This window comes from Rattus norvegicus, chromosome 19, assembly GCF_036323735.1.
Source record: "Rattus norvegicus strain BN/NHsdMcwi chromosome 19, GRCr8, whole genome shotgun sequence".
Lineage (NCBI taxonomy): Eukaryota > Metazoa > Chordata > Mammalia > Rodentia > Muridae > Rattus > Rattus norvegicus.
Window position 1 is genome coordinate 20,274,491 of NC_086037.1, and position 12,878 is coordinate 20,287,368.

Consider the following 12,878-nt stretch of genomic DNA (forward strand, 5'->3'; position numbering starts at 1 on the left):
AAATGTTAACCCCCTTTCCAGTTTCCCCTACAATAACCCTGCATTCCACCCCCTTCCCCAGCCTCCTCGAGGGTGCTCCCCCACCCACCCGTTCCCAAACCACTGGGAGGAAGTTGTTTATGTTGTGAGGTTTCTTAATCTTAAATTCCATAAGTATAAGCTTCATGTAGGACCAATAAAATTAAAGGTCAATATGAGGGCTGCAGTGATGGCTCCATGGTTAAGAGCACTGACTGCTCTTCCAGAGGTCCTGAGTTCAAATCCCAGCAACCACATGGTGGCTCACAACCATCTGTAATGAGACCTTATGCCCTCTTCTGGTGTGTCTGAAGACAGCTACAGTATACTTTTATGTAAATAAATAAATCTTTAAACAGATAAAAAGTCAGTATGAACCTTTGTTGTCTAAAATGGCTTGAGTCAGGGCTGACAACCAGACAGCCCTTCCAGCACCTGCCTATGACCTCACAGATTTAGACTTTATAAATTGACATAGAAAAATGTCCAGGGTCCTAGCCTGACAAATTCTCAGCTAGGTCTCTGATGATCAGTCTTAGGGTGGGCATTCAAAAAACCATCCCTCTCTAAGTGAGGTCAGAGTTTGTGTGGTTTATGGGGCAACTCCTGAACCCCAACAGTTTTGTCCATAAGCCTGGATATTTCAGCTGGTCTTCAGTACATGCAGGAATCCTGAAGAAGTAGGCAAATTAATAAAGCAAACTTCCTTCTTCCATGTCCTTGATATGAGCTGCCAGCAGAAGGTGTGGTCCAAACAACAACCTACAGATTGGGTAAAGATCATTACCAATCCTACAACAGACAGAGGGCTTATATCCAAAATATACACAGAACTCAAGAAGTTAGACCACAGGGAGACAAATAACCCTATTAAAAAATGGGGTTCAGAGCTAAACAAAGAATTCACAGCTGAGGAATGCCAAATGGCTGAGAAACACCTAAAGAAATGTTCAAAATCTTTAGTCATAAGGGAAATGCAAATCAAAACAACCCTTAGATTTCACCTCACACCAGTCAGAATGGCTAAGATCAAAAACTCAGGTGACAGCAAATGCTGGCGAGGATGTAGAGAAAGAGGAACACTCCTCCATTGTTGGTGGGATTGCAGACTGGTACAACCATTCTGGAAATCAGTCTAGAGATTCCTCAGAAAATTGGACATTGAACTACCTGAGGACCCAGCTATACCTCTTTTGGGCATATACCCAAAAGATGCCCCAACATATAACAAAGACACGTGCTCCACTATGTTCATAGCAGCCTTATTTATAATAGCCAGAAGGTGGAAAGAACCCAGATGCCCTTCAAAAGAGGAATGGACAGAGAAAATGTGGTACATCTACACAATGGAATATTACTCAGTTATCAAAAACAATGACTTTATGAAATTCATAGGCAAATGGATGGAACTGGAAAATATCATCCTGAGTGAGGTAACCCAATCACAGAAACACACACATGGTATGCACTCACTGATAAGTGGATATTAGCCCAAATGCTCGAATTACCCTAGATGCACAGAACACATGAAACTCAAGAAGGATGACCAAAACGCTCATGCTTCACTCCTTCTTTAAAAGGGGAAGAAGAATACCCTTGGCAGGGAATAGGGAGGCAAAGTTTAGAACAGAGGAAGAAGGAACACCCATTCAGAGCCTGCCCCACATGTGGCCCATACATATACAGCCACCCAATTAGATAAGATGGATGAAGCAAAGAAGTGCAGGCTGACAGGAACCAGATGTAGATCTCTCCTGAGAGACACAGCCAGAATACAGCAAATACAAAGGCGAGTGCCATCATTAAACCACTGAACTGAGAAGGTACCCACGTTGAAGGAATCTTAGAAAGGACTGAAAGAGCTCAAGGGGGTTAAGACCGCATATGAACAACAATTCCAACCAACCAGAGCTTCCAGGGACTAAGCCACTACCCAAAGGCTGACCCTGGGCTCCAACTGCATATGTAGCAATGAATAGCCTAGTAAGAGCACCAGTGAAAGGGGAAGCCCTTGGTCCTGCCAAGACTGAACCCCTAGTGAACGTGATTGTTGAGGGGAGGGCGGTAATGGGGGGAGGATGGGGAGGGGAACACCCATACAGAAGGAGAGGGGGAGGTGTTGGGGTATGTTGGCCCGGAAATCGGGAAGGGGAATAACAATCGAAATGTAAATAAGAAATACTCAAGTTAATAAAGATAAAAAAAAATAAAGATGGTGTGGTCCAGATTAGAAGTGGGCCTTTCCATCTCAAAAGATCTGAATTAAAGATTTATCTCCTCATCTCAAAGATTTGGATCAGAAGTAGGTCTTCTTGCTTCAAATAATTTAATTAAGAAAAAAAATCCAATGGTGCTCATGCCTTTAGCCTCAGCATCCAGGAGGCAGAGGCAGGTGGATCTCTGAGTTCAAGGCCAGCCTGGACTACAAAATGAATTCCAGGACAGCCAGAGCTACACAGAGAAACCCTGTCTCAAAAAAAAACAAAGAAGAGGAGGAGGACTAAGAGGAGGGGGTTGAAGAGAGGAAAACAGAAAGAAGGAAGGAGACAGAGAGAGAGAGAGAGAGAGAGAGAGAGAGAGAGAGAGAGAGAGAGAGAGAGAGAGAGATAAATCCCCCTCACAGGGCATCAAGCCATTTGGCATTAGTTAATTCCAGGTACACTCAAGTTGACAACCAAGAACAGCAATCCCATTACCCGTGGTTGTGATCTCACCCTGGTAGGCTCCTGAGTAGGAGGCTGAAGCAGGAGAATTGCCGTAAGTCTGATGCCAGCATGAACTACACACATGTTCCAAGCCAAGCCAATCTCAGCTACAGTTTGAGATTCTGTCTGAAAAATATGAAAGAGAAAGAAAACATAATTTCCTAGAGCAGTGTTTCTCAACCTTCCTATGGCCTCAACCCTTTAGAACAGTTCCTCATGCTGTGGTGACCCCAACTACAAATTATTTTGTCGCTACTTCACAACTGTAAATTTGCTACTGTAATGAATCTTTATTGTAGTGTAAACTGTCTGATAGGAGACCCTGTGTGGGTCATGACCCCCAGGCTGAGGGCCTTTGCCCTAGAGGTGGTCTTGGCCTAGTTTATATAGTTCATATTATAATGGGCTCTCTCAGCGTTTGAAGGTCAAGTATATTCACTTGTAACATCAAAACTTAAAAAATCAGTTGAGCTGCTGGCTGGTACGGTCTGACATCCCCCAGAATAGCTTTGCCATTTTGTTCCATGCCTGCCAGCCATTTCATATTGTTGCTGTAACACGCCTGCTGTCACTGACGAGGAGAAGGGACTTGGCTCAAGGACATGCTGACCACACACCTTGTTTTGTTCTGAATGTTCTGTATGCGGTTTGCTAATCTAGAGAAATTCTACACCTGAAGGAGTGGTTCCCTGAAGTGGACACAGGTGAAAGGCTAAGGCAGATGTGTGAAGGAACGTTTCACTGAAGCAGACGCAGGTAAAAGGATATTCTGCTAAAGCACGCATGTGAAAGGACACGTGATGAAGGGTTCTGCACTAAGGACACACATGCATTGGTCTGCCTTGCATTCTGTAGTTGAGCTGCATTTGTTGGGACTTCATAGAACCACAGCAAAAACCCTTCTGGTGGGCTGCTGTAGTTTCTCGCTGTTTCCTGGGGCTCGGGCTGATGGGCAGAGTGATGTCAGCTGAGACAGACACATGTGCTGACGCAGGACACACACTGAGGCCAGACCCATGGAGGACACGGGATATTGAGAGGGAGTTTGGATGGAGTTATGCTTTCGTATCTTGTTGGTCTGGGGTCTCTGCTGATCTCTGCTCGCCTGAGAGCTGCTCTACTGACTGTGTAGCATCTTGACTGTTTTTGTTTCACTTGGACAGCCCTCAGGAACAGGCTCTCCTCTCCCTTAACCATGGCTGCTGTCCTCTTCCTCTCTCCTCTCCATCACACATGTTCTTCCTTTATTCTTTGGCAATTTCTTCTTCCTTCTTCCCTCCTCATGATCCTCTCTAGCAAAGCCCTCAAAGCTCCCCTCCCCCATCTCTCTGCTGTTGGCTGTTGGTGTTGGCTTCTTTATAATCACAGTTAACTGGGAGCAGGGTCAGTTATTTGGGGTTAACCAGTCTTGAGTTCAACAAATTAGCATTAAAATACAAGCAGCATTAGGCCAATCCACTACAGGGGCTTTTGTTTGTTTGTTTGGTTGGTTTGGTTTAATTTTCATTTACCTTTTTACTTGTTATTTTATTTTTGGCAATTTTTTATTAATCGGTTATTTTATTTATTTACATTTCAACTGTTGTCCTGCTTTCCACACGCCCCTCATCAAACCTTACATCCCATTTCTGCTCAGCTTTGCCTATGTGACAGTGCTCCTGCACCCACACATATCCACACATATCCCCACCTCACACCTCTAGGATCTGCCTTTGGTGGGGCTACAGGCCTCACCTTGAACCATAGAGCATCCTTGCATACACTTTGGCTGGCAGTTTAGCCCCTGGGAGCTTGGGGATTAGGGAAAGAGGATCTGGTCAGATATTAAAGCCAATGATTGCTGCTTTCTCTTCTTTTTCTGGTTATAGGTGAAATTTTGTTTGTGTGCTTATCTTTTTTTAAATTATTGAGAGAAGATTAATTTCTTGGTCTTTCTTGGGTATAGTTTAGTTCACTGTCTTGGAGTTTTCCTCCTATTAGCCTCTGTTGTGCTTTCTTAGAGAAAAGAATTGTTTAAATTTGGTTTTGTCATGAAATATCCTGGTTCCTCCTTTTATGGTGATTGAGGATTATGCTGGATATAGGAGCCTGTGTCTGCATTACATCTGCCCAAGATTTTCTGACTTTTAGAATCTCTGTTGAGAAGTCTGGTGTAATTCAGATATGTCTGAATTTATTTGTTACTAGATATTTATACCTTACCCCTTTTAATGTTCTTTCTTGATCTGTGCATTTACCGTTTTAATTATTATGTGAATGGAGGAATTTTTCTGGTACAATTAGTTTGATGTTCTGTAGGCTTGTTGTACCTTTATGGTCTTTTCTTTCTTTACCTTATGGAAGTTTGCTGCTATGATTTGTTGAAGGTGTTTACTGGATCTATGAACTAGAAATCTTAATTCTCTTCTATATCTATTATCCTTAGGTTTCAACATTTAATTGTGTCCTGAAATTCATGGATGTTTTGGATTCAATAAACCATACATGTTTATCTGAGATGGGTGTTTTGTGCTTTGTGGGATGACCTCCTTGACCCCAGGCTGCATGAAGAATCTCAGCTGACAATGGGGACATAAATTATGAGTATGTGTAGCAAGACCCAGGCCTCTTCCAGGTTCTTAGATAGTAACTGAGAACCTCAAATACAGTAGTAATGTGATAGTGTGGTGTGAATCTAGTTACTATTCTCTATTTTGATATAGATGACTCTTTTTGTGTCATGGTCAGCTTATAATGACTAGAAGACCTAAGCTTGAGAATAACCAAAGACTACATTGCTTCTCTAACAGCTGAGCTTTTAAAAGCCCTGGTGTGACAGCAACTGTTGGTGGACACTCTGGATTATTCCTTCTGTACTTTAACTCTCTGTGTCACTTCCACCATCAGTAATTTAGTTCAATTCCATAAATTGGAAATTCCTCACCTGGAAGAAATACTCTTTTTTTTTTAAAGATTTATTTATTTATTTATTATATACAAGTACACCGTGACTGTCTTCAGACACACCAGAAGAGGGCATCATATCTCATTACAGATGGTTGTGAGCCACCATGTGGTGGCTGGGATTTGAACTCAGGACCTCTGGAAGAGCTGTCAGTGCTCTTAACCACTAAGCCATCTCTTTAGCCCAAGAAATACTTTCTGAATATGATCTGAGATTGGCCATGGAAAAAGGGTAGCTTGAACTGTCCCACCTAGGTTCTGGGCCTGCACAGGCCTGTTCTCCAAAAGAAACCTGTGTTCACAGCTGTTGGCTGGCTAAGAAAGATTTCAGGAGACGTGATACACAGCCCTCGGACTTCTGCTTCAGTCATCTGCACAATTTTTCCCGGACGATATCCTCATACCTCCAGCAGGCGGGTGATGAAGCTGTCCACTCTCAGCTCCCCTTCAGCCATCTTGTGGGCACCAGACTCTCCTCCCTGCAGCAGGAACAAGGGCTTCTCCATGGTGGCTGCAGCAGCAGTGGCAGTTTGACATTCTCACCTAGGAGACCCTATGCCTTTCTACCCCAGTTCCAACTCACCTCAGGCCCGGGCTTTCCCCCTATCCACTTCCCACAGAGCAGGGAGAGCAGCACCCACTAGAAATAAAAGGGGAAGCCCTTGGTCCTGCCAAGACTGAACCCCCAGTGAAGGGGCTTGTTGGGGGGAGGGTGGTAATGGGGGGAGGATGGGGAGGGGACACCAATAGAGAAGGGGAGGGACAGGGGTTAGGGGGATGTTTGCCTGGAAACCCAGAAAGGTAATAACAATTGAAATGTAAATAAGATATACCCAATTTAATAAAGATGGAGAAAAAAATAGAAAGAAAAGGCACACATTTAAAACAGAAGAATATGGACCCTAATTTTAAACCACAGCTCTGTCAATTAACTATACCTTAAGGAAGCTCAGAAAAGCAGGCCAAACAATTAATATTTTCTCGGTTTAAGTAAATAATAATGTCCGTTTCTTGCTATTGTGGAGGGAATTAAATAGATAATATGTAATCATGGAAGTTTTGAAGTTCCATCCATTTTTCTGTTCATTAAATCAATCTTACTCATTTCATTGATGAAATATGTATGTTTTCCGTTTCATAGTTATATGTATAATAAAACCATTATAAAACCTTCAGAATATTCAGTTATTATAGATATTTGTCATTTCTTACAGAGGGCAACTATGATTGACTACACCCAATTCTATAAAAAACAAAACTCAGGAAACCTGGCCCTTGGCAGCAGTGAATGAAGAAATATCTAGGATGGTGGGGCATGAATTCTGCCAAGCAATGAACTCAGATAGGTGGGATTGTGAGGAAGATGTATGGTTGAATAGCACACTAGATTCACGTTGTATCATCTTGATTTAATCTAAGGACAAAGAAGTGCAGTATCTCTGATGGCTTTCTTCTAACCCCTTGAAAGGTTCACTGGGGATTGACCATAGAACTTCATTCTTCTTGCTGGGGCAGCAACACTCAGGGAAGCTTGAGATTGCCATAGGCACAGTATTAGGCTAGAAATGCTGAGTAGGTGATACTAAGTTGTTCAGATGGTGATACCCATTTCATTTGTTCTTAACGTGGACCTAAGGAAAGACAGATCGAGGTCCTTAGAATACAAAGATCATTTCCAGTTCTTTTCTACCTTTCCTGAATGAAAGACTGGTTGGCAGAGAATGGTAAAAATTCAAGAATTGGTAGATGATGCTTTGAATGGAGGGTGGGTTTCAGTGCTGGTTTTAGACAGGGTCTCAATTACCCCACCTTGTTCTCTAAGTTGCTCGTCCTGTTCACTTTGAGCTCAAATAAAGCTGCTTCCACTTTCCAACAGGTAGTCTTACAAAGGGGCCTCCAAGGACTGTGAGGACAGCATTAGCCAATGAGAGCTGAGGTGTGTAACCCACAACTATAGCTTTATCTGAAAGACCCTCAGACAGAGGAGACTCTCGCTCCAGTCCTGAGGACAATCACCACCCCATGAACACACAGGACTCAGTCTTGATGTAAAAACAAGAGGTTTACTTTGGGATACCAATGCACTGGGGCTCGACACGGTCCTCACGCAGGAGGGATGTGAGGAGCCTCAAACAACAGAAATATACAGCTTAAAATGTCAGTTAAGATTACACAGTTTCCTTAGCTCAGCTATTTCGTGCCAAGGATAACTAGGCAGATGTTTCTCGTCCTGGAATTCCTGGGATAAGGCCGTAACCACATCAGTGCAGCTATTTCAGTACGAAGGACATCTGACTTGATATATGTTTTCTTATCCTGGGGTTCCCAGGACAAGGACCAAGGATATCTGTCTTGGCAGGTGTTTCTCTTCTGGAGTTCCCAGGACAAGGCTATAGCTATGTCAGCCTATAGCACAGCTGCATTCAGTACCAAGGATATCTCACTTCTATAGTGGTCAGTCAGCTTCCCAGAGATGTTTCCTGTCTAATTGCCCTGCAGTGAATATGTTCTGTACCCTCTGTTCTTATGGTCCGGCAGCTTCCTAGAGAGTGGGTGGGAATGTGCTTTCTGTACTTTCTGGTCTATTGTCTAATGTGGAGGGGCTAAGCGAGGGCCAGCTTAAAAGATTCTCATTCGTAAGAAATGGCTGTACTGATATCAAACGGGGATCTTTCATATCCACTTTCTTCCAAGTCTACCAGCCATCTCAGATTGTTGCTGTAAGATGCCTGACAATCAAGGACATAGAAAAATAACTTGATACACAGCAAGGACATTGTGATCATATCCTGTGTTGTTATGTATGTTCTAGATGAGGTTGGTTAAAATGACAATATTGCACAAAGCTTTATATAGGACCCATCAAATTAAGGTTCACTATGCACTGTCATAGCTAAAATGGCCTGGTCAGAAGTGACCACTGGATCACTCTTCTGTAACTTCACATGAAAGGCTTGTGCTTTTTGTGTTTTTTTATTTTTCTGTTTTTTCTTATTTATTTATTTATTTATTTATTTATTGTTTTATATGTTGTCAGGAAGATAGTTCAAGTCATGGATCTGCCCCCAAAATCTGAGCTTTACTACCAATACCAATGTTTACAACAGTATTAGTGTATGCATTCAATAAAATAACTTGTTTTTTTTTTTAAGTAGGATAGATGCGTTTGTGTTTTGTGGGGTGATCCATGAAACAGGAGTGAAGATGCTTGTTTCTTACTCTGTCCACTGAGTTATGTCTCTAGGCTTGTCCAAATCCTTTGGCTGCACCATCCCACACACACACATCTGCTGACTATTTTATTTTTCAGATGAAATCAGACGTTATAGCTTAGAGAGGCCTGTAAGCAATCCTGCTTTGGTAACTTAGGTGCAGAGAGGAGAGCCCCACACTCAGCCTGAGGGTGCATTCACTGGTGGATCCAATATTTCAGTTTCCTCTGCTAACAGATCACCACATTGTTGCCAGCACCATAATGAATGCAATTCTTTCTCCTAAGGAATCCGGTGGCAACTGTTAAATGTTAAGCACAAAGCTTCAGGTTGTACCTATAACACACACCCACATTGCAACCTACCCTACAGGCTATTTCTGGGTGTGACTTCATGCACCTGCACATGATGAGACAGGAGACCTCTTTGGCTACTTACAGGAACTGGTGTGATTTCTCAGTAATCTTTAATGGGTAATATTGCTGACTGAGGAGAATTTGAGGTAGGATGAAACATTTCTGTGCAGGGATTGGGGAGGAAGCACTCATTTAGGTACATAGCAATGACTTAGGTTTTTCCAATCAAGCCTAGAGCCAAATTTGGCTTTGGAAGCATGTGGTGCTCAGTGGCTATGCCACAGGGAAGTCTCCTGAAAAGGGCACATCAGCTTTTGCTCAGTACAGGGAGAACATTAGCAGGGAGGCAAAGTCTGTTCTCCGTGACATCAGCAGTCCCTTCGTGGACATTCTATTGTCTCCTAGAGAGACCTTGGAATCCCTGTGATGTCACCAGTATCGTTGTGACAACCAATTCCCTACTTTTTCTCTTAGTGTCCAAAGGATATATCCACAGACATGTTTGCCCGTCTTCTCAGGCGCTTTGGGAGAGTTGATGTTGATAGAGAAGAGTCTAGAGTGAAGCAAACGAAACCTAAAGGTAATGATGGACACAGGACATGGGGAATGTGGAGTAAGTTCTGGGCAGTGTATGTTGAGCTTCCTCTCAGGGGTGAGTGTGGGGGCCTTCAGCTGGCCTTTATAGCAATGGGCCACAACCACTGGAACATCTCCACAGATATTGAATTCCATGATTATCACAATTCCTGAAAGTCAAGGTTTTCACATTATTAGTTTCTCCATAACCACATGGAGGATATGGCAATGACTATGCTATTATTGGGTGAACTTCTAGTCTTTACTTTTACAGTGCATTCGGTATGTTAAATTGATATAATAACACCATAAGTAGTCATGGAGGGTATAACTTTTCTGAATTAAACAGGGCATCAATGTACTTCACTTTCATTGCTTCTTTAAATTCAGTGACTATCTGACAGTAGTAAGAGGGAGAGAACTGTGCTCCTGGCATGACCTTATATTCTTAGAACTCCTTTGACTACCTCTGGCTGACGGGGCCAATCTTACCTTCATATATTAGAGGTTCTGTGTGGCAGATATTTTTCTACAGTAGCCAAACTATATGGAGCAGGTAGAGAAAGAGCCTGTAACCTATTGGCACTTCTGGGGCATTTGTCATTTCAGTAGGGGGAATTAATAAATCTGTTGACCATGTCCTCCCCCTACATGACTTTTTAATGCAAAGTTATTGGACTAGAGTAACAGTGTAGGATGTCTGAGTATCCCTGATCAATCAATTCATTGTGGATGCTGAACTGATGATCTGACTTCTGAAACCAGAGGGGTGAGGGTCCTGAAACCAGGTTGTAGCCTGCGTACCTGATAATAATCGTGGAGAAGGCATCTCTCTGGTACTTGTAAGCCTGTGTGGGCGGGCATAGGGAACACCTGGCTGCTTACATCTCTTGGTCTCTATATAGTAGTGGGGGAACTGTGATCCACTTAGGATGCCTCTTACACATAGACCAAACTCCTTGCAGTGACACTGGCTTCCAAGCATGTTCTCCTGTTTGGACCTCACTGTGGTCTGTGTATGCTCTATGCATTCGCCACATGCAGGTTCACTTGTGTTCTTCTACCTACAGCGGCCTGCAGACAGACGTCATCCCCTGAAAATGTCCTAAACAAGGTGCAGGCCAACGAGGAAGAGGAGAGGCTGAATAGAGAACTGGAGCTAACTACCAAGGAGAGAAATGAGCTGACAGATCGCCTCCTTTATGTGACAGGTGGATCCATGAGCAAGAGGTATGCATTGCTCCAAACAAACGACCTTGTTCTAAACCTCATCTCCCATAGATAGGAGATTCAGAACCTGACCCTTACTGAGGAGTGAGATTGAAAATGGACTCTCTGATTCTGCCTGTTGAAAATCTGAACTTGCAATCTGAGTGAAGAACTCAGGGATAAAGTCACTGGAGCATGAGTTCCCAGTGTACAATTGGAAAGCCCTTGACAGGTGGTAGTTTTGCAAGGTTCTAGGTGCTGTGAGTTTGTGGAGAGTGTTTGTACTTGCTAGGAAGGTGACTGAACACTATCATCTCCTGGCAGCAGCCTTAGGTGACAGGTCCCTGTGTTCATATCAATGCTTAAGTAGAAGGCCTGAGGCTCTGGCCTGCTCCTTCTTGTCTCTGTGCCTTACACTCTGAGACAGTAATGGTGCATGCATTTCTACTGATTCTCATTGTGCTCTTTCCATATTTGTCTCTCTTTCTCATTCTCTGAGTCTGTTTACTTTTCTTTTCTTCTTTTTTTTTTTTTTGGTTCTTTTTTTCGGAGCTGGAGACCTTACTTTTCTTTTCTTGTGGGTGTGCCCCAGTTTGTGTGTCTGTGTGTGCAGAACAGCACAGTTCTTTGCCTGTGTAGTCACATTTGTCTATACATTTGTATGCCTTGGGCAGATTATAAGTTTGTGGCAATATCTGGTCTCATCTCCAGAATTATGTGTACTGTCTGCCTCTAGAATATTAGTTATTCGGCTTGTAGCATTCCATTTGTCAAAACAGGAAAAATGAAATCAGAGGTTTCTGGATGTGTGTGTGTGTGTGTGTGTGTGTGTGTGTGTGTGTGTGTCTGTGTGTGTTTGTGTGTGTGTGTGTGGTTGGGTAAGCTCTGTGGCCTAGGCTCTTGACAGCATAACAGGTTTGAATGCAGATCCAGCCCTCCTGATTGAAAAATGTGAGCCAGGGAACCCTTTATCTGGGTGCTTAGTTTTTGTTGTCCTGGGCACACAATTCCAAGTTTCTGAAGCTGAAGAAGATCCAAATATGTAGAATTCAGAAAGTGTCCTTCCAGGGTTGGGGTAGTACAGGACACAGCCTGAGTTCCTATAATCCTAAACCTCGATGTTCATTGGGTTCTATCTTCCTGGGGCCAGCCCCTACTTCAGGCCAAATCCATTTTATGAAAACTTGAAGATAAAGGAGAAAGAGGTCATGTCATTACTGCACAACTTAGACACAAAGAACATTGAACATCGTGAGAAATTTCAGGAGCTCAAGAAGGAGATTAACTTCTATCGGTAAGTACTGGTCAGAAGTGCCTATCACTTGTGGAATATCCATTGCTGCCTCTCTTTGTTCTGGACTGGAGAGCCTGCAGCTCTGGGTCCATGTCTTCTGCTGTTTAAATATCACTGTGTCGTGGGTCTTTTGGACTCAGTTTCAGTTCCATAAGAGACTGTGACTTATCACCACAGTGTCTATGCATCTTTAGAAGGCTCTGGATAGAACTACACTGATTCAGGCATCAGAGTGTTATTAGGCCAACGTGCGGCTCTGGGGTAATACCAGGTTTAACAAAGCTCAATGTGTGGACCACATGGTTTGCATGACCTCCCTTGGTTCTACTGTCCTCTTGTGGTTATTTGCCGCCTACTAATTGATGTTGCCCCGATGCATTGGGCTTTCATGGGTAGTTGTAGATCCCTTGTTCTTTTGGAGAGACAAGGACTCTTATTGGTGCTTGGGTCACAGAAACAATTTATTCTTCCCTGGATTGGCCATTTGCTGTTTGTGCAGCAGCCTTACATGTATGGAGATGTACTCTATGAAGTCTTTATGGTTATCTGGGTCCTGGTGGACTTT

At 43.2% G+C, this 12,878-nt stretch overlaps 1 protein-coding gene across 1 annotated transcript; it reads left to right on the top strand.

The window, feature by feature from the left end:
- The first annotated feature begins 9,495 nt into the window (after positions 1-9,495).
- LOC134483433 (disks large homolog 5-like) lies at positions 9,496-12,678 on the top strand. Its single transcript, XM_063278702.1, has 3 exons — positions 9,496-9,814; positions 10,881-11,040; positions 12,170-12,678. The coding sequence occupies exons 1-3, from the start codon at positions 9,733-9,735 to the stop codon at positions 12,315-12,317; spliced, it is 390 nt and encodes a 129-aa protein (XP_063134772.1). The 5' UTR covers positions 9,496-9,732; the 3' UTR covers positions 12,318-12,678.
- Positions 12,679-12,878: the final 200 nt, after the last annotated feature.

What these genes read in the sequence shown, in the direction of transcription:
- LOC134483433 (XM_063278702.1), top strand. Translation starts at nt 9,733, where the DNA reads ATGTTTGCCCGTCTTCTCAGGCGCTTTGGGAGAGTTGATGTTGATAGA. An exon ending in GAAGCAAACGAAACCTAAAG is followed by an intron (nt 9,815 to 10,880) that starts GTAATGATGGAC and finishes TTCTACCTACAG; the next exon opens with CGGCCTGCAGACAGACGTCA. An exon ending in GGTGGATCCATGAGCAAGAG is followed by an intron (nt 11,041 to 12,169) that starts GTATGCATTGCT and finishes TCCTGGGGCCAG; the next exon opens with CCCCTACTTCAGGCCAAATC.